The sequence below is a fragment of the Pecten maximus genome, chromosome 1 (genome assembly GCF_902652985.1).
Source record: "Pecten maximus chromosome 1, xPecMax1.1, whole genome shotgun sequence".
Classification (NCBI taxonomy): domain Eukaryota; kingdom Metazoa; phylum Mollusca; class Bivalvia; order Pectinida; family Pectinidae; genus Pecten; species Pecten maximus.
Window position 1 is genome coordinate 7,964,762 of NC_047015.1, and position 22,306 is coordinate 7,987,067.

The window sequence follows — 22,306 nt, forward strand, 5'->3', positions numbered from 1 at the left end:
CGGTGTGACACACGGTATATTACAGGACTCCGACGGCTACACCAATTAACGGTGTGACACACGGTATATTACAGGACTCCGACGGCTACAACAATTAACGGTGTGACACACGGTATATTACAGGACTCCGACGGCTACACCAATTAACGGTGTGACACACGGTATATTACAGGACTCCGACGTCTATACCAATTAACGGTGTGACACACGGTATATTACAGGACTCCGACGTCTATACCAATTAACGGTGTGACACACGGTATATTACAGGACTCCGACGGCTACAACAATTAACGGTGTGACACGGTATATTACAGGACTCCGACGGCTACATCAATTAACGGTGTGACACACGGTATATTACAGGACTCCGAAGGCTACAACAATTAACGGTGTGACACAAGGTATATTACAGGACTCCGACGGCTACATCAATTAACGGTGTGACACACGGTATATTACAGGACTCCGACGTCTATACCAATTAACGGTGTGACACACGGTATATTACAGGACTCCGACGGCTACAACAATTAACGGTGTGACACACGGTATATTACAGGACTCCGACGGCTACACCAATTAACGGTGTGACACACTGTATATTACAGGACTCCGACGGCTACACCAATTAACGGTGTGACACACGGTATATTACAGGACTCCGACGGCTACACCAATTAACGGAGTGACACACGGTATATTACAGGACTCCGACGGCTACACCAATTAACGGTGTGACACACTGTATATTACAGGACTCCAATAGTCGTATCTAAGTTGAATTTCACCGCTAAGGTTTTCGTAACACAGATAGCTACTATTATAAAACAGCTTAAGTTTGGCTCCACATTCCTTTCCGTATTAACACCTAGGTTCCGTGGAAATTTAATGGAATACAATAAAAACATGCCATCGTGTGTATTTCCCCTATATCCAAAATACCGCTGGTTTTTTTAACTAAATCAATATATAAAATCAGATACGAGTTACGGTAAAATGCTTCCCTACTGCTGTCTCCACGCCACTTACGGCGCAAAACCTCTTTGTAATCAATAGATCCAAATCTGACCACTACACGTGCCGCGAAGTTACATCCGGCTACAATGGGGTTCCAGATTAATTCGTTCAGCACGACCTATTGTGTGTAATTGGTTGTAACGCACTAGACTTATTTATATATACACAGATCCGTGTTCAACACACAGTACGTTTCAGCCAGTTGAATATTCTATGGGTTCTAATGACGATTCGACATCTATGGATACTGTATCTAATAGTAACTCATTGTATACCCCCGGTAGATACTGTAAAGTGTCGTCCCTGGTTTTCAATGTACTGCATGCGTAGGACGCCTGTGTTTAGAAGCTTCGCCATCACAGAGGCGGTAGATGGCAAACTGCTTGCGTGAGGTAGGTAGGCCTACGCGGTATTCACGGGAAATGGGACTTTTTAAATTGCTGCAATTAACTGGTATCGATCGGGAGACAACTGAAAACAGACACGCAAATATATTTAATATTTCTTTAATCGATAGACATCTAGACGTACACCAAAACTTGGTACACAAACATGATATATACAGTCTTCAGCCCACACCTTTGTCCAGGTGAAACCCTGCGTGCGTGGAGCACGCAAGCGTCAAAATTGGATTTCCCATTCCTGCAAATTGGATTTCTTCGTACAATGTATGCGAACGAAGTCCTACGGCATCACGATCCCTATCATGTCGTCAGTTAGCGACACTTCTGGGAACGCCCTACGACATCACATCACGTACTCTAACGACATTACAAAAACCGAGCTTCCTTGGCACACGGTCTCATTATGTCGTTGACGACATTAACCATACCGAGGTTCTGTGGACCACGATCTCATTCTGTCGTTGACGACATTAACCATACCAAGGTTCCGTGGACCACGATCTTATTCTGTCGTTGACGACATTAACCATACCAAGGTTCCGTGGACCACGATCTTATTCTGTCTTCGCTGACATTAACCATACCAAGGTTCCATGGAATATCATTAGCGACATTACAGAGAACAGCATGTGGCACCACGAGGTCTCGAAGGAACGTCTGACACAGCCTTATATCGACATTCCCCATCCAGGTGACATACACCCGACTAAAACTACAGACCAACTAATCCACAGATACTAATCCGTGTACAATAATAACATACACACAAAATGTATTCGCTAAATCTATCAGCTGCTTTTCTTCATTACAAAAAAATCCCCCTAGTTTGTTCAACATTTTCAAATTTCGACCCTTGAAATTGCATAATCCTACGCTAGGATTTCTACAATACACAAATCTGCATAGTAAGACAACACATCACGTATAATAGGCATCACACGAAATATTTGATTTAGTTTGCGTCTACGTACATGTTAATGGCTTGCGGTCCCTACTAAAACTGCACTAAAGACAGTTGAGCCATGAGTGATATTGCAAAAACGACATCCGTGTAAACTGACAGGGCAGAGGAATGTAAACAGATTACGTCACGGGGCAGTCACGTGTCATCGATCACCAGTATTAGTCCTGATTGACCGGAATCCACGTCACCCACTCAAGTTCCGCGGGCACTCACATCAATAACGAGTGATGCTACATATAAACAATGGCCGTCGTCCAATACGGCTTTATTGCAATTAATTTCTGACACATTTTAAAGTCGGAGTGTCATACCGCTATGATAAAATATTACAGGATACACATCTTCCCTGTAACACGCTGATTATAACTACCACGCATCTTCGCACCAGTGATAATCAAATAACAAACTATTATATAGCATTGTCCAATTCGCTACCACTTGGCGTGACGACGTAGCATCGATCAGAGCGAGGCTGGTCAGCCTCAGGATCGGAGTCAATGACTAGTGCCTCAATCAGGGGAATCTTCGAGCGACTACACTCTGTCATAGCACAGATCTGCTCATTCTACACATTGTCAAAACACATACAAATTAAACTGACATAGCACCATTCAACATAATTACATTTTACATTAATTGTTTGCCAGTTTCGACATTACAGTTTCAACACATACCTTACCATAACCTACTATCTATCAGTGTATTGTACAACGTCATCAAAGATGTGTGGTATGTCACATAGAAAAATTACATCAAAAAATGAAAGTAGGTTTTCCCTGATTTGACACTGTAGATGTGTAAGCGACGAGTGATTGGTCATTGGCAGGCTTGTCACCTCGTTCGGTACAACACAAGAGGTGCGGGACTACTGCTGTGAACAGTTAACACGCCAACTTTCCGAGCTGCGTGAAATATATAGTCACAAATAAATAAAAATTTTCATGTAACAAAAGACTCTGGAAACATATTGATGTTTGTGGTGACGTCATCACACGGACAGGCGTTGGGATGTCTTGAGTTTGCAGTAACTACACGGATGAAAGAAGCGGCTCATGTCCTGCACGTGTCGAGTGACAGCTTCGCTGAGGATAATGGCGGGCCCAACCTTCATGCCGAGGTTCCGGATAAGAGCGTCTGTTGTGAGGAGAGGCAGGAGCTTCCCTTCTATTCTATGAGCCAGGAAGGTCTGTGAACAAAGGAGATTATCAGTACATATACTCAGTAGGCCTTGTCAAACGAGCTCCAGCTGATCGTTGTTACAAATTTCGTATGCAATATTTTGTCATTATATATCGTCGTGTATTTAGTCGTATTAACCGGTATCATATATCGTGTTCAAGATCTGCTATGTATAAACACTGAGGAGACATAACAAGTTAAAGATGTACATCTAAGTCACGCTAAGCTAGATACACAATGTAACATCCACGTGAACATCCTTATACGATACAAAAAAAGCTTTTAGACTCGGGAAATAAAATACATATACATGCACAATCCGGAACGACTCTGTCTAGTCAGTCCGGAAACCACAGTGCATGACTGGTTCCGCAATTATGTCACGTGTACAGGATGAAATCATGTGGAAAGATATGTATATTTAAAACTAAAGATTAATTTGTGTTGTGTACCGGTCACACCAGTATTTGTGTTACATGTGTTGTGTACCGGTCACACCAGTATTTGTGTTGTGTACCGGTCACACCAGTATTTGTGTTACATGTGTTGTGTACCGGTCACACCAGTATTTGTGTTGTGTACCGGCCATACCAGTAATTGTGTTGTGTACCGGTCACACCAGTATTTGTGTTGTGTACCGGTCACACCAGTATTCGTGTTGTGTACCGGTCACACCAGTATTTGTGTTGTGTACCGGCCATACCAGTATTTGTGTTGTGTACCGACCATACCAGTATTTAGTATTTGTGTTGTGTACCGGCCATACCAGTATTTGTGTTGTGTACCGGTCACACCAGTATTTGTGTTGTGTACCGGTCACACCAGTATTTGTGTTGTGTACCGGTCACACCAGTATTTGTGATGTGTACATGTGTTTGTAGCTGCATATGTGTAGATACCTGTATGTAGTTACCTATAAGGATACACCGATTTATGACAGATGTCCACTTTTCCCGTTTTGACACGGTTTAGCCTAAGGAACCCTGTCTACGGATATAACATCACCCGTCGGGTACATATAACAGTGTCGGTCTTCTCTTCCTGTTCTGTTTATCACAGCTTTACGTATTTTAATATTTACAATCGTGTTATTTGTGGGCGCTTGTTTGTTTCGGAGTTTACGTCCTCGTAACACCAAATTAACACGTGGTGCTATATTTGTGTGATTATGTTCACATGTAGAAATGCCTACCTTTGCGTACGAGCTGCAGCCCTCTAATTTAGACACGAAGTCGAACACCTTCTCGGCTGACCAATTCATGATATTATCCGGGTTGTCCGCTCCACATTTACACTGTAACTTCTGACCTTTGATGTCTTTCTCCAGCCAAATGGAATGATGATTGCTCTTCTTATGACGATGACTATTATGTGTTTTATGAATGTTTGATTTGTCTCCTTCAGGAAGTTTTTCATTTGACAAATTCAGCAATGAACTTTTTTTACAATTGTCAACGGATTCTGACGAACGTGATAATGGCGAATTGAGGTAGTCATTTTTACTACACTCGAGTTTGGTACGTTTTGTAGAGAGATCAAGTGCACATGCGGTGTCCGCTTCTGCAGGTCCCCGCTTCCGGGAGTTGTTCTGACAGGAATGAGGTAAGGATGGAGACTCCTTGGGACTGGTGTGTGGTACGTAAGAGTCGAGGATAGGGTAGGACATATTATTATGAGGGGGGCGTGGCGGTGTCATGAATCCTGGAAGTCCACCACTTGGCATTGAACATAACGTTGACATTGATGTGGTCGTAGGCACCTCGGCACGCTGACCGTTAGGGCCGAGAAACATCGAGTAAGGATTGAAAAGTCCGGGCGGGAAAAGCAAATCCGGAGTCCACATGGAAAAGTACGGGTCATGCACAGGTGGAGACAGGAAACTGAAACACAAAGGAATGGTATTATTGTCGATATCTACAATACAGAGGTGGCGCCAAGTCTGTAATGACACAGCGACACAGCCCAATAGTAAACTGATAGAGGAAATCAGTATTACTGAGGAGGAGGATAAAACGTTACAACTATATGCATGTTACTAAAGTACGTTGCGGAATGAAAGAGTTGCTGGGAACAATATTCATGGCATTGATAACGTTTCTGTGTTGTTGGTTTTTTTATTACAAACTATTTAATACGTTACGAAATGAAAGAGTTGCTGGGAACAATATTCATGTCATTGATAACGTTTCTGTGTTGTTGTTTTTTATTACAAACTAATGTATCACATTATCGATTACCAACTAATCGATCATCAATGCTTAAATGCTACTAAATATGTATGAGCTGACACAATGGAACACGTACGGGATGTGATCAGTCGAGATGCTGCTACTGCCCCCATTATTTAGTTTGGTGCCAGTTTCTGTCAGCTATCGACACGACAAAGAGATGCTAATTATGTGCGAGTATGGTGACGGAATGACTGGCTGAACCGTGCCGGATCCTCCGACGGCGATCCTTAGGATGGCATCACGCAACTATGCAGATAGGATTCAGGCTGTTTTTCCTAGGGAATTATTTACGTTCAAAGTAATGCGATTTTTTGACATGACCATCCATTCTGGATTAATCCTCGGGAGATCGCTTTTCGTGGAATCACTTTAACACCAACAGAATCGTGACCTTTCGTGAGCGCACGCCTACGTACCCGTACAATTAAATCCCCTGCCCGTCCTCAGCACGACAGGCCCCCCGAGAGTGAGGCGTGCCCTAGTAGATGTGTACTTAGTGTATCAACACTTCTCGGCGGTGTGTGTACCGAGGAAACCTGCTACAAGTTACAGACAGCATTTGCCATTTCATATAATACATTACAGCGACGGAAGGATGTATACAACTTTAAACACCGAATTTGGGATTTCTATATACGATTTCCTTGTATCACAAAGGAAATAAATTTTTATTGTTTTATATCACAATCACGCAGCACTTAAGCTTTCGGCATTTTTCTCGTTTAATCTGAAGTATCACTACACAGAGAATATTTTATGACATGATGACGCTATAACATCTATATACACATCAATTCGTGATGCGCATCGACGAGATCTATATCACAATGCCGTATTGATTACCGTCGAACTTAATATGTACCGTGTACATAAATGTGTTTATAATAACATACGGGGCTTCTGTCGACAGAGCTCGATATGGGATCCTGATGACGCATCTCACAGTTACATAAATGTTGGATCAATGCTATATCGGTGCTGTTATGGTTTCACGGACCTCCGCGCGCTATTAACCAGACCTGCAGTCATACTACGATATTAGACAAAGCGTAAAAGCGCCAAGGAACAGCTGTGACTGAAGTGATTAAGGCATAATTACATTGGATTTTTAAACAATTTACTACTTGCGTCAGTCGCTAGACGTCTCGCAATCGAACACGCCGCTGTTGGCCGCGTGGTGCTTGGGGAGCGATTTGCTGCCGGTAGTGACGGACAGTCGGAAACGTTCAGTAGATATCGAGATGACAAGATTGTTCCTTAATTCTTACTTTCTTGCGATATAGAGAGTACCTTGTTAAATAACGTCGGTCGTTAAGAGTACACATACAACCTATTTCTCCTAGCCGTGTCCCTGGATAATTAGTCTCCATTATTGTCCAGCCTGCCGTGTCGTATAAAACCACTACCACGGTCTGAACTTATCCGAACGGCTTATCCGTATTGTCTGTATAACATCTTATAAACAAATCGGCATCGTTTAACAAGAACGTCACATCATAAACATCTACAGTACAACCCGGTTATTTAAGGTACACCACCCCACCCCATATTTACGGTACCTATCTACAGAACAACCCGGTTATTTAAGGCACACCACCCCACCACATATTTACGGTACCTATCTACAGTACAGCCCGGTTATTTAAGGTACACCACCCCACCCCATCTTTACGGTACCTATCTACAGTACAACCCGGTTTTTTAAGGTACACCACCCCACCACATCTTTACGGCACCTATCTACAGTACAGCCCGGTTATTTAAGGTACACCACCCCACCCCATCTTTACGGCACCTATCTACAGTACCTCGAGTATCTCCGGGACCTGAGGTATCTAAAGAACCTCTACTATTTATGTACGGTATCCCGGATGTCTGTGATAGTCTGATACCTACGTGACCACTTGATATTTATAGTACCTCGGGTATCTACGGGATCCCTAGTGACGACAGTACCTCGGGTATCTACGGGATCCCTAGTGTCTACAGTACCCCGGATATCTACGGGATCCCTAGTGACGACAGTACCCCGGATATCTACGGGATCCCTAGTGACGACAGTACCCCGGATATCTACGGGATCCCTAGTGACGACAGTACCCCGGATATCTACGGGATCCCTAGTGTCTACAGTACCCCGGATATCTACTGGATCCCTAGTGTCTACAGTACCCCGGATATCTACGGGATCCCTAGTGACGACAGTACCCCCGATATCTACGGGATCCCTAGTGTCTACAGTACCCCGGATATCTACGGGATCCCTAGTGTCTACAGTACCCCGGATATCTACGGGATCCCTAGTGACGACAGTACCCCGGATATCTACGGGATCCCTAGTGTCTACAGTACCCCGGATATCTACGGGATCCCTAGTGACGACAGTACCCCGGATATCTACGGGATCCCTAGTGTCTACAGTACCCCGGATATCTACGGGATCCCTAGTGACGACAGTACCCCGGATATCTACGGGATCCCTAGTGTCTACAGTACCCCGGATATCTACGGGATCCCTAGTGTCTACATTACCCCGGATATCTACGGGATCCCTAGTGTCTACAGTACCCCGGATATCTACGGGATCCCTAGTGACGACAGTACCCCGATATCTACGGGATCCCTAGTGACGACAGTACCCCGGATATCTACGGGATCCCTAGTGTCTACAGTACCCCGGATATCTACGGGATCCCTAGTGTCTACAGTACCCCGGATATCTACGGGATCCCTAGTGTCTACAGTACCCCGGATATCTACGGGATCCCTAGTGTCTACAGTACCCCGGATATCTACGGGATCCCTAGTGTCTACAGTACCCCGGATATCTACAGTATCTACGAACCTCTAGTATATACGGTGCCTATGGAAATCATATAGTTATACGTCACCGACACTTACAATGGGTTGCGTTCTTGTTTGGCGGCCAGTACCCTCATGTAATCATTGTAGTCCTTCTCGGATGACGATTCCTTCTTCTCTCGAGTAGAACTGGACGATTTCTTTACTTTATCGACTGGTGTGAGACGAGCAGATGGACTAGAAGTCTGAGATTTGCCTGACCTATCGCCAGTATCGTCTGACTCCTTCTTTATCCACGGGTACAACATTCCCGCTGATGGAAAAGAGTGGCGGTCACTAGTGGGAGTGCCGCCACGTTTCTTGCTTAGAAATTCCATGATTTCGCTTGGGGTTCGTTCGGGATGTTTCTTTTGGTGAATGTTGGCAGACAGGGGGTGGCCTTTCGGAACCTTCTTTTCCTCCGTACATGGCGCATGTCTTCTGGAATCCTTTCTTTGCTCGTCTATTATCTTTGCGATTTTCATCTCTGTAATTATAGCAATGTTGTTTTAGTTTGTAATAGCAAACCTCTGTATGTTGGTTATGACTTACACGTGATAGCTGACACAATACGATATATTTTATTTATACCACTATTTAATACAGGATTTCCAGACTCACAAAAACACTAAAATACATATTCTTTATTGTACCTGTTGCAAGCGGATTTCTAGTCGTCTGTGCCGGCATTTGCCATCCCGCTTTGTTCAGCTTTGCTGTATCTTGTCCTCGTGTCTCCTTTGAGAAGTCTTTCCCGTCCTCGGGTTTGAACAAGCTGTGCATGCTTTCTCGTCCTATCTTGGTGAAGTCTTCAATTCCTTTCTGCGTTTCCTTCCTAAAATCAAGTATTCCTTGTCTACTTTCTTTGGTCAGATCAGTCGGAAGATCCCGTTTCTTACTTATATCGCTAGGACAATCCTTCTTGGAAAATTCTTCCTGACTCTCTCTGGTGGTAAGTTCGGCGCCATTCTCTCGTCTCTCCTTTGTCACTTTCTCTCTGTTGACCCGCAGTTGGTCAATGATGCTTCCAAGTTTTGATTCTCTGGCGGGGCTTGAATATAAAATAAAAATGCACACCGTTAATATTATCTGATCAAACATTGTTAAACACTTTAAGTGAATTTTAAGTCATGTAGTTTAAAGTTATTATCTGTTAAAATCTATAAATGTAGAAAACCAATTGGCCTACTTTATGAAGTATTTCAAGACTTACCTCGGACGCTTAGATGACACTTTCTGTTCTTCAACTTTCTGTTCCTCGTCTTCTACTTCTTCCTCTATCGCCAATTTGATTTCTTCTTGCTTTTCCTCGGTTGCTTCGTCCTCATTGATCACTTCTTTCTCTTCCATAGTTACAACAGTATCGTCCTTATTTTCCTCGGAAGTTTCCAGTTCCGCGATTTTCTTAATCTCTTTTTCGTCACTTATTGGCTCTCCCTCTGTTGGTTGTTCAGCACTTTCCTCTTCCTCTGTTTTATTGTCTCCGTCTTCAAATGTATATTCCCCTAACCCATTTTTTACACAGAGTGTATTTTCCTCTACAACATCGTCCACATCCTTAACTTTCGTATCGCACTCAGATGTTATTGTTTCTTCCGGCACAATTTCATCGTCCGTTATGTTCTTTTCACACGTACTGTCTGTCTTTAAACTAGAATTACTTTCTTCGCTTGCTTCGAATGAGAACACGTCTATCTTTTTCTGGAATCGTTCTGGTGTTGGTGCGGACAGTTTGTTGGTAGTGAGACCATGCTTGAATTTGTCGTCATTTTCGGAGATCACTTTATCTGGCTCCGTTACCGAGTCCATAAAATCTACGTCGTAGTTTTCTGTGGAGTCACTATTCGCGTCCGACAGGTCTCCTTCGCCATTAACTACTTCCTTGCTAGTATCTGAATTGTTCTTTCTATCCTTCGACTCTGTCTCGCCTTCTTGTTCTTCCCTGCACTTAACTTCTGTTTCCCGACTTTCCCCATTTTCCTCGCCGGCCGAGTCCAGACTAACATTGACTTTCCGTCGACCCCTCCGAGCAGACGAGGACCGTTTACCGCCCTTCTTTGGTCGTTTAGCATTCTGCAAAGTATAAATTAAACATTATTGAAGATTTAACGTTATCGTATTTTCACACGAAAAATAAATAACAAAATTCTACAATTGCACTTATCTTTGATCCTAGTTTTAACCGCTAGCTACAATGTGTTTTTGCTGTAACATGACTTTTTCTATTTGTATGTATAGTTGCCAACGTTTAGTCTGTTGTTATATTGTATCGTGGTTTAAAATGTATACTGGTAAAGTCTAAGTAAGAAAAAACCTCGCCATCGTAACAGTAGAAGTTTCATTACTGTAACGCCACCTTCCGCAGATAGCTGGTAGGGCACTGTTAGCTTTAATGTAAATACGTATTAAGCGTAAACACGTTTCTGATGTAAAACTGGAAATAAAGCAGACGGGAACTCGTTTGTAAACTTAAAGAGTAACGTGTCTGTATGGCTCGCCCCAGTATCGTATTAGCGAGGTAGGTTACATGTGATCGCTTATAATCTGTGTGCTGATCAGTCTTGTTGTGTTGGTTTACGACGAAGTCACGAAACTGCCTGGTAAATGAAGCGTCTCGCCTAAATACCCGTAATATCGCTATAACGCGGGCTTTCATTTGCAAATGTGTTAAAACACACACACATGAGTGTATCTACGGTGTAAACGTGGTCGATATATACTGTCCGTATGTGCGTCATTCACCGAGAAACGGTATCTAGGCATACGACAATGTGTCTGCACGTGTAAGGAGGGGGCTCGTGCATCCTGCCGCCGTGACCGAAAGTCGTACGAAGCTTTCTACTCTATGTGGGTTTATCAAAGGCTATAATCTGCCTGGCTTTTTGTTTAGACACGGCGTTCGATCTGTACATGCCACACATCGTCAACTAACACACGGCACATTGTAACATATGTAGACGATTACTAGTTAAATACAACAACAAAGGACTCCGCCGTACGTGGAGCATGTCAGTTATATCACCGCCAGTTTAAATAGACACGCCGGTAACAATGACTGCCCGATACTCAGTCCGCGCTAGTAAGGTATGGTCACTTTTAATAATGTAGAGTTGAACATGTGCGTTCATGCCATGTCTCCCTGTTTCTTTGTGTTCGGCACGTTTCATACCCTCGTCAAGCATTGATTCGTCATCGATCGGGGAGTACGAGTTTAGGCTATCGATTGTCGTATTGACTCTGAGCTGATATATGTACAACTTCAGACGAGTAACCCGAGGCGCTCTACAATCCGATCGAAAATAATGAATGTTGAAATTGGCGACAAACGCGAGCTACGCACTGAAAATTAATGACGTGGTAATTTCCTTATTAGAGACAGCTCTAACAAAGTCGACAGTCAGTAATGTGATTTTAGTTTTTTATTTATATATTTATCTTTCTAAACTTTTAAACGACCGCTGCTAAAAAATTATAAAGTACGTCAGACAGAAAAGTTAACGTCTGTTTTAGATAAATTACTACTGATCACGATGTGTCCAGCTGGTATAGGACGGATGTCACGTGAAGTATGGGTGTCACGGACACGTCGCCAGACGAGGGTACCCTGACGAGGGTACAGTCGCTTGGTTTATCGACTAACATAGCGTGTTTTGTTATCGACTTTCCAGTATCTTTGGTGCTATCGCAACAAAATGAATCATTTGATTAAAACAGTAAGCTCATTATACGCTTAAACTCGCCCCTCCAACATAATCCTATCTGCAGTATTTAGATGAATGTGTAGCGCCCCGTAGTTTCGTGGACGGTAGAGCTTTAGATAACAGTTATCCCGTCGCCAGAGTACATGTTGTAAACCCACTCTATCGACGCTATACCTACGTGAATCGCATATTGATTTCACGGACGTGGTAACATGCGTCAATCGGGGTCGCTCTAGTGTTTCACGCCAGAGAGGGTATCTATCTACGAGCGCTTTATCTTCACAACATATCTATTTTAGTCACCGCTAAGACGAAATCTGTCTAAAACCATTCCCTTCGTGTTCACAAAGGTTATTTATTCCTCGTAAACTATTTCCACGTATACAGGTTATGCAGGTATATGTACAGTAGGAGTATATACCAGTCGTCACACGTACGAGGCTGCGGTATGGGGATGAACAGCATATGATCAGGGCGCCAAATGCTCCCGCGGGACTGAATCCGCTTCCTGCTGTAAAGACATTTGGAGCCGTTCACGCAGAATCTGTAGACAGAATCACCATCGATAGCATGAACGAAATTCCCCCGCTAAGGTTTATGTAGCACGACGTCGTGCCACCGGGGCGGTAGGGCTGTCGCCAGTCTTCCAGCTGTTGAGGCACATAAAACGGGGAAGCTGCCGAAACGATTGTCTACGGGTATAGTAGGGCGGCCGCTCAAACGGCATACGGGTAGTACATTGATATAATGGCCAATTTATATATATAACTATATATCATGCTCTTTAATGTTCAGCTCACGAGAAATGGTTGGCACGTTTTGTAAATGCGCCTTATACGGATATATTATTTAATCAATAGGAATCTGTGATAAAAATGTGTTTAAACGAACGTGACATTTACGTTAGAGTTGTAAAGGAGAGCGGAGGGCGTTGTAGTTTATACTCGCGTGAGTTTCCATACCCGCATTCCCTGACGAGCCGACAATTACGTGTACAGCGGCGATTATTCATATTTCCTCGGCTCGACTATGTGGGTGTGACGAATACATAACCCGACAAAATTATAAATCATTCTCCTGTGTATGTGTACAGAAGGCATGTAATCTACGGAAAAGACACACTATATAATATATAAACTATAATTATGTAACGATCAAATCTACATATCACAAACAAAACTACGATATGACAATCGCAGAAAACACATTGGGAAAAATCGCTAAGTTAGCACATGCGGACCTCAACAGATATTTTGCTAATCGAAAACAATACTTAGAAAGGGGTTTTGATGATTTTCTGTTTCTATGAATGCTAACTCTCTTTCCGTAAATCCAAAGTTAACGAGATTTGATTTTCTCTTTCCGTAAATTTTAAGTTAACCACGCTCGATTTTCTGTTTCCGTCAATCCTAACGTAACATAACAAGGTCAGAAATCCTAACCTAACGAGACTTGATTTCCTCCCCCACCCGTTAATCCTAACTTAACAAAGTTAGATTTTCTGTTTCCAAAACCCCTAACTCAACAAGTTAAGATTTCCTCTTTCCGTCAATCTTAGCTAAGTGAGGTTAGATTTTCTCTTTCCGTAAATCCTAATTTAACGAGGTTAGAGTTCCTGTTTCCTTAAATCCTAACGTAACTAGGTTAGAAATTCTTTTTTAAAAAGACTTGATTTACTCTTAACAAGGTAAGATTTTCTGTTTCTGTCAATCCTAACTCAACAAGTTATATTTTCTCTTTCCGTAAATCCTAACTTAATGAAATTAGATTACCTGTTTCCGTTCCGTAAATCTTAACTTCACAAGGTTAGATTATCTCTTTCCGTAAATCCTAAATTAATGGGGTTCGTTTTTCTCTTTCCGTACATCCTAACTTAATGGGGTTAGTGTTTCTCTTTCCGTAAATAATAATTCAACGAGGCCTGAGTTTCTCTTACCGTAAATCCTAACTAATCGAGGCTTGATTTTCTGTTTCCATCAATCCTAACTTAATGGGACTTGGTTTTTCTCTTTCCGTGAGTCGTAACATAACAAGGTCAGAAATCCTAACCTAACGAGACTTGATTTCCTCTTTCCGTAAATCCTCAATAACGAGGTTAGATTTTCTGTTTCCAAAAACCCTAACTTAACAAGTTAAGATTGCCTCTTTCCGTCAATCTTAGCCTAGTGAGGTTAGATTTTCTTTTTCCGTAAATCCTAATTTAACGAAGTTAGAGTTCCTGTTTCCTTAAATCCTAACGTAACTAGGTTAGAAATCCTTTTTTTAAAAAAGACATGATTTACTCATAACAAGGTAAGATTTACTGTTTCTGTCAATCCTAACTCGACAAGTTATATTTTCTCTTTCCGTAAATCCTAAATTAATGGGGTTATTGTTTCTCTTTCCGTAAATAATAATTTAACGAGGCCCGAGTTTCTCTTTCCGTAAATCCTATCTTAACGAGGGTAGAAATCCTAATTTAACGAGACATAACAAAGTTAGATTTCTTTCTTTCCGTGAATCCTAGCTGAACAAGGTCAGATTTTCTCTTTCCGTAAATACTAAATAAACCAGGCTTGATTTTCTCTTTCCGTAAGTCGTAACTTAACAAGGTCAGAAATCCTAACCTAACGAGTCTTGATTTCCTCTTTCCGTAAATCCTCAATTAACGAGGTTAGATTTTCTGTTTCCATAAATCCTGACACAACCAGGTTATTTTTTTGTTTCCGTAAATCCTAACTTAATGAGGTTAGATTTTCAGTTTCCGTAAATCCTAACTTAACGAGGTTTGTTTTTCTCTTTCCGTAAATCCTAACGTAACGAGGTTAATTTTATCTTTCCTGAAATCTTAATCTAATAAGGCTTGATTTTCTCTTTCCGTTATTCCTGACATACCAGGTTATATTGTCTCTTTTCGTAAATCATAACTTAACGAGACTTGATTTTCTGATTCCATAAATCCTTACAGAACAAATTCGATTTTCTTTTCCGTAAATCCTAACTTAACAAGGTAAGATTTTCTCTTTTCGTAAATCCTTAGGCTTAACGGGGTAAGGTTTTCTGTTTCCGTAAATCCTAACTTTACAAAGTTATATTTTCTCTTTCCGTAAATCCTGACATAACTCGATTATATTTTCTCTTTCCGTAAATCCTTACGTAACGATGTAAATTTCACCTTTCCGTAAATCCTAATTTAATAAGGCTTTATTTTCTCTTCAGTAAATCCTAACATAACCAGGTTAAAAAATTTCTTTCCGTAAATCATAACTTAACGAGTTTAGATTGTCTCTTTCCATAGATCCCAAAATAACAAGGTTAGATTGTCTCTTTTCGTAAATGATAACAAAATGGGGTTAGTTGTTTCTCTTTCCGTAATTCCTTACTTCACGATGTAAGAAATCATAACTTAACGAGATTTGGTTTCTCTTTCCGTCAATCCTATATAGAAGAGGTTAGGTTTTCTGTTTCCAAGAATCTTTTTCCGTAAATCCTAACTAAATCCTGACATAACATGGTTAGATTTTCTGTTTCCGTAAATCCTAACTAAACCCTGACATGACATGGTTAGGTTTTCTGTTTCCGTAAATCCTAACTAAATCCTGACATGACATGGTTAGATTTTCTGTTTCCGTAAATCCTAACTAAATCCTGACATGACATGGTTAGATTTTCTGTTTCCGTAAATCCTGACATGACATGGTTAGGTTTTCTGTTTCCGTAAATCCTCACTAAATCCTGACATAACATGGTTAGATTTTCTGTTTCCGTAAATCCTGACATGACATGGTTAGGTTTTCTGTTTCCGTAAATCCTAACTAAATCCTGACATGACATGGTTAGATTTTCTGTTTCCGTAAATCCTAACTAAATCCTGACATAACATGTTTAGATTTTCTGTTTCCGTAAATCCTGACATGACATGGTTAGGTTTTCTGTTTCCGTAAATCCTAACTAAATCCTGACATAACATGGTTAGGTTTTCTGTTTCCGTAAATCCTAACTAAATCCTGACATAACATGGTTAGATTTTCTGTTTCCGTAAATCCTAACTAAATCCTGACATAACATGGTTAGATTTTCTGTTTCCGTTAATCGTAACTTAACGAGATTATAATTCCTAAATTCGTAAATCCTAACATAAGGTTAGATTTTCAGTGTCTGTAAATCCTAACTCAACAAGGTTATATTTTTTCTTTCCGTTAATCGTAACTAAATGAGGTTATATTTTCTCTTTCCGTAAATCCTAACGTAACGAGGTAGTAATTTTCCTTCCTTAAATCCTAATTTGATAAGGCTTGATTTTTTCTTTCGGTAAATCCTGACATAACATCGTTAGATCGTAAATCGTAACTTAAGAAGGTTAAGTTTTCTCTTTCCATAAATCCTAATTTACTAGGCTTGATTTCCTCTTTCCGTAAATCTAACTTATCAAATTTAGATTATCTGTTTCCGTAAATCCTAATTTAACAAAGTTAGATTTTTCTATCGGTAAATTCTGACATAAGATGGTTAGATTTTCTGTTTCCGTAAATCGTAACTTAACAAGGTTAAGTTGTCTGTTTCCGTAAATCCTAACTTAACAAGGTCAGATTTTCTCTCTCCGTAAGTTCTAACTCAACAGGGTCAGATTTTCTCTTTCTGTCAATCCTAACTTAACAATGTTAGATTTTTGTTTCCGTAAATCCTAACTTAACAAGATTAGATTTTATGTTTATCCCCCAGAATAACAAACACTTTCCCGTCGGTGTTGTAGGAGTTCTTCGTTTAGTTGAGATTTACGGACACAGAAAATCTTGATAATGTAACCATCAAACCTTGTTAAGTTAGGATGTGTGGAAACAGTAAATCTAACCTCGTTTACTTAGGACAGAAAAAAAAGACTCCTTAACGAATGATTTACGTAAACAGACTTAACTTAACTTCATTAAGTTAGGATTTACGGTAACAGACAAAATAACTTCATTAAGTTAGGATTTACGGTAACAGACAAAATAACTTCATTAAGTTAGGATTTACGGAAACAAATAAAATAACTTTATTAAGGTAGGATTTACGGAAACAGAAAATCTAATCTTGTTAAATTACGACTGACGGATCTATACAATCTTGACTAAAATATGTAACAAACCTCGTTTAGTTGCGAAAAGTCTACACTGATAAAATTAGTGTTCAACAAAAGAGTACGGAAATAGTCAGACGTAATGATACAGGTGTACATTACAACCTCCGTTATCCTGTACTAACAGAGAAATGGCCGCTGTTAACTCCACTGATACGGCTCTTATTTAATACGGAATTTTAAAGGCCATTGTATAGGTCAGACCCACTGATAGGCCTGCACGCGTGTATTGATATCGCCGGACGGAACATTGTGTGTGACATTATCTTCATTTTGGCCGATATCCAGTAAAAACAGACAATACTCGCCATACGATCGATAACCAATTGGTTGACTTTCGTCAGTTTAATACGGCATTATTAACACGACATTCTGTCGTTGTTTAATCACGCTAGGCGAAGCGCTTTTAAGGCAATGTCTATTTCCGAACAAAAATAAAACCGCCATAAATACAGTGTTTATTGTGTTACACACCCAGCAACTACGTGGAACGTTTGTAAAGCGCGTGCACAGTTGACCCCAGATAAGACAGCGGTGCGTGTCCTACCAATAACGACGGACGCAGTTGCGTGCGAAGTTTTAGCGCGTCGCGTCGAGTGAGACCCGCTATCGGATATAACCCCGTGGATTCTCTTTCAGCAATCATTACTTTTCATTTGCATAATGAGGCTCAGTGAGGGTTTCACGGAACAGTTTGCTGTCCGTGTCATGTTTAACACATTAGTCATGTCCATGGTTCACCTAATATTCGTGCCGTATTCATGACAACCTTTTCAAAATTTCGTAACCGAATACCCCGTGCTGTGTATATCCTGCTAACTACGGTATCTTTAACATACAAAATTTACGGAACGGCAAAATCATTACCAGTAAAATCCGCCGCGAGATAGATCACGTAGCCGTGGACGTATATATTACATGAAATTCAAACTTTTAAACGAGTTTGATAGCGAGATAAATAAATGAGGCACGAACATAAAGAATTTAGTGTTTTTACGATTTTGTATTTTATGAGTAGCGTGCGTGGCTAGGAAGTCTGACGGGATCGATCGCCAGGGAACACGTGTTTCGGTATTACGTGGTTATCAGACCTAGGCGAGATATCGTATCACACTCTGTACCATCATATTTATTTTGTGTACGAGTTCCGCCAGTCGTACCCAGCGCGGTACACTGCCCTAAGTACGATCGTGCGTCAATCAAATGCACACAGTCCCGGGACTTTCACACGTACCAGGGGGCTTGTTGTTGGCATTACATATTACCAGTGCCCAAAGATTGATCATTTACGCATCGCTGAATTCGACGATTTTGTAAAAACATTGATCTCGACCGTCTAACATATTATGACTATGATCTGCTGTATGACTGGTTTGATCACGACAAACACTCCCACCGTGTATACAGGCTGAGTGACGTCCGTCGGCTAACCCATGTTAATAATTAAATAAAAAAACGTTCATCGTATTAGATACACAGGCTAACATACGATAGTGCCAGCACGCCGGCCAGTCTCGTTTACAATTAGTTTCTGTCATTTCCTCCTTCATGCTTGAAATAGATGACGACAAAGGCTCTCAAACGTAAATAGGATTAATGAAACGTTCGATTACGCGAGAAAAACACCCCATTTTTAAAAGTCTTAATATTTATCTAATTAAAATCCGTAGTGGAGGTTTCTACTGAAATGTTCGTCGTGATCGGCCGATTAAACATTCGAGACATTAAATACTCATCATTTTAATTTATAGCCCGTATAAAAAGCTCGCAGTTTAATATCCGCCGAACAGCGGCCAGTATCCCGCGTACCTACACACGTAACACCCATGTGTGGAACAAGTCAATAGACCCGAGGTAACGATTTCCTGTACAACACACCAAGGGCCCCAGAGAAAATCATACATCGGTTTTATCGCCTATGGACAAAGGATCTAGGAAAATGGCACTGAATGTCTAGTGCCGACTATGGCCGGAAGGCGGCAAGCGGCGAGATTACACCCAAATTTACCTCAACAATGAAAAGGATATTTATCTGATAATGACTGAACGCATTACGACAGACCTTTGGTAGAATCCGGCTCAATGGCGGGGGTCTTACAGACTATTGTAAGTCGAACATGACACTTGGTTAATCAAACAGGCGTACAGTCACGTAGGTATGACGTATGTAAAGCCGGTTACGACGAAAGTTACACGCAATACGTCTATATAGCCATATCTATATGTAACACTAGACACAAACAGCATGGCCAAGGTATACAAAAAAAAACTATATTTTAAATCGAAAACGTTTACACACATTCACATACCTAACATTACGATAGTACATTGTATGTCCAAACTTCGATAAACAAACAAACAAAAAGATTTACACCCCGTACAAAATTAATAGCCCGAACAGTTCACACATATAATAACAAAACTGTTGGTAACAGCGATACTGTGATAAAGCGATACTCTTAACATTCAAGTTAGCGTGTCGCCGGTATATCAGTATCATACCGTATGATTAAATACATGTGTTCGTCACCCGACAGACTGGAATTCGGACCGTTACAGTATGACGCAGTAGGGTCACTTACCTTGGAACTTCCTCCCACGGACAGGATTCCCTTCGAAAAGAGAAGTTTAATACTCTTGCCCTGGTGCCGTATGGAACGTTTCCAATCTTTGGCGGTTTCTCTCCCGCTTACATACTGGAATTCATTTGGGGTCAACCACGACCCCTGAAAGGATAAACACGATCCCTTACTTCCCTGGTAAAGTTTCGATAGGTACATCAAAGCCTTGTTGGGGCCACACTCCACTTCCAACACTGTGTCGCCCTCCTTTTCAATGGGACACAGATATTCCGTAGCGCCGTCAGCTTCCAAATCCAACACTTTACTTACGGAAAGTTTGTCCGTACCACTATCCGAATTATTTTCTGTGTCCATTTCCCCTGGTTTGCTGTTAGTAGATTTAGGTTTGGCCTTTTTGCCCCGTTTCTGGGTTTGTTTGGAGCAGTCCGTAAGCACTCTCTTGCCTGGCATGTTGACTTGTGGTTAAATAAAATCGTACACACACACCACGTCTTTCTCCTCCAAGCTATATAATTATAAATTGGTCATGAATACTTCAAGTGCGGATATCGTAAGCAGAGCCGGTACACGGCGAACACACACACCAGCGCGATAGTTCATTATCTGTAATTACTTATCGCGTTTTTGCGTAAGTATATCCACAAAGTACTAATCTATCAAACATGCTGGCGAACAGCAGTTTGTCGTGGCCTCTCACACCCACACGTGTTGTGTGACGGATTTAAACAGCGTGGTCTTGTCGGCGTCAAAGTCCCCGTAACTTCTCTGTAAAGAAAGAGAAATAATGAAACAACATTTTCCGTAAATCCACACCGGGGCGAGTGTACATGTAACAATATACTAGTGTAGCATCGCTGACTCCTTTGTATACACAAGTCACGGGTTTTTAAATTCGTCAGTCGATCGTTCTACCACAACTTTGAACTACTATATAGTAACGCGCGTTTACGAACCCGACACAAGTGTATAAAGTATGAAATGTGATGAGTAGATGAGAAAAGAAAGAACACAATCTCCGTAGCTAGTCTACTTCCTGCAGGGGGCAGCCGGCGAGCGTCCAACAATCAATAACAATACTTCTCGTGTAGACTGCTTATCTGTCACGTCCACAAAACTTAGTGGGCTTTACCCACGCACCAGCACGGAAACAGTAAATCCCTACCGCTCCACTCTAACTCGTGTTAACGAATGACGATAAACAAAGAAAACATTCCAAAGCCCGCGCGGCGTGACACAGCCTACGTTTGTAAATTAGAGTGAAATTTGAAGCGAGGCGTAATAATTTTGTTAGTGTAGAACCCCGTATCCGTTATGCGTCGTCAGTTATTGAGTCGGAAATCACGAAAGATCTAAAAGCAAACTAGTGGAAATCTAATCCATAGCAAACTGGGGTCAATACGTATCGCCGAGCAAGTCTACATCGCTGGATACTTACACACCACTCGTTTCGGAGCAATAAAATGAGAGGACGAGAGTTTGTCAAAAGCATTCCGTCGTAGCTTGCGGCTTTAATATCATCCGTCCCTGTACATCGTGCCTCACGATTGGCACTTTTATTGATAATCGGCGGGGAGATTACTTAACTGGGCACTATCGCTTTCTTCAATGACGGTTCTTTGTTGTTAGAGCTATTTTCCGCTTATAGAAGATCAATACCGCCCCAGGTCTTTATCGAATCATCCTCGCGTCGCCCAACACTTATTGAAAGACACGCCGACGGAAATCTCCGCACAAAAATCCATCGCAACCAAAGTAAATGTTCGATTTAAATTGTAACCATTTACGTGCTATGATGTTGTTACGTGTAGCGCGTGTGGTAATGGTCGTACAGACTACATGTCGATAAACTCCGTCAAGTATTTACCCTATCGCACACACATACACTCACTCACACACACGTGGACTAAACTATCCATGAGAATTACCTGCTCCGTACTGTTTTTTCTATAAAACCCGCATCAGCCCAGTAAAAACACGTCCTTAGTTGTCGTCTGCCAAGCGCGCACACAGCGAGAACACTTCACTCCCAACTCTACCACAGACCCGGAACCAAATGTCACGAAGTGCGATCTACGGAAACGCTCTGATATCCGTCCTGGTGTGGGCAGTGCCGCGCGTCGAGTGGCCCGCCGGCCAACAATACAGCGAGTTACGTACACCAGTACAATGGCTCGAACATTCACTCCCGAGCGGCATTTAGCCATGGAGCGATCTAGTTACAACAGTCGTGTACAAACAATCAATTTAAGCTGTTTCCATACGTCTCGTAATTGGTCACCTGTGAAA

At 41.6% G+C, this 22,306-nt stretch overlaps 1 protein-coding gene across 1 annotated transcript; it reads right to left on the bottom strand.

The window, feature by feature from the left end:
- Window positions 1-1,510: 1,510 nt before the first annotated feature.
- Window positions 1,511-22,216, bottom strand: LOC117323806 (uncharacterized protein DDB_G0283697-like). The gene is made up of 7 exons (XM_033879270.1): window positions 21,946-22,216; window positions 20,021-20,785; window positions 9,853-10,712; window positions 9,293-9,690; window positions 8,700-9,126; window positions 4,760-5,447; window positions 1,511-3,574 (listed from the first exon to the last, which is right to left on the bottom strand). The coding sequence occupies exons 2-7, from the start codon at window positions 20,468-20,470 to the stop codon at window positions 3,377-3,379; spliced, it is 3,021 nt and encodes a 1,006-aa protein (XP_033735161.1). The 5' UTR covers window positions 20,471-20,785; window positions 21,946-22,216; the 3' UTR covers window positions 1,511-3,376.
- Between the last annotated feature and the right edge of the window lie 90 nt (window positions 22,217-22,306).

Bases quoted from the DNA above. Each gene is read 5' to 3' on its own strand.
- LOC117323806 (XM_033879270.1), bottom strand. From the start codon at position 20,470: ATGCCAGGCAAGAGAGTGCTTACGGACTGCTCCAAACAAACCCAGAAA. The intron at 9,127-9,292 runs GTACAATAAAGA...CTATAATTACAG, and splicing joins TAGAAATCCGCTTGCAACAG to AGATGAAAATCGCAAAGATA. The intron at 3,575-4,759 runs GTAGGCATTTCT...CTTTGTTCACAG, and splicing joins GCTGCAGCTCGTACGCAAAG to ACCTTCCTGGCTCATAGAAT.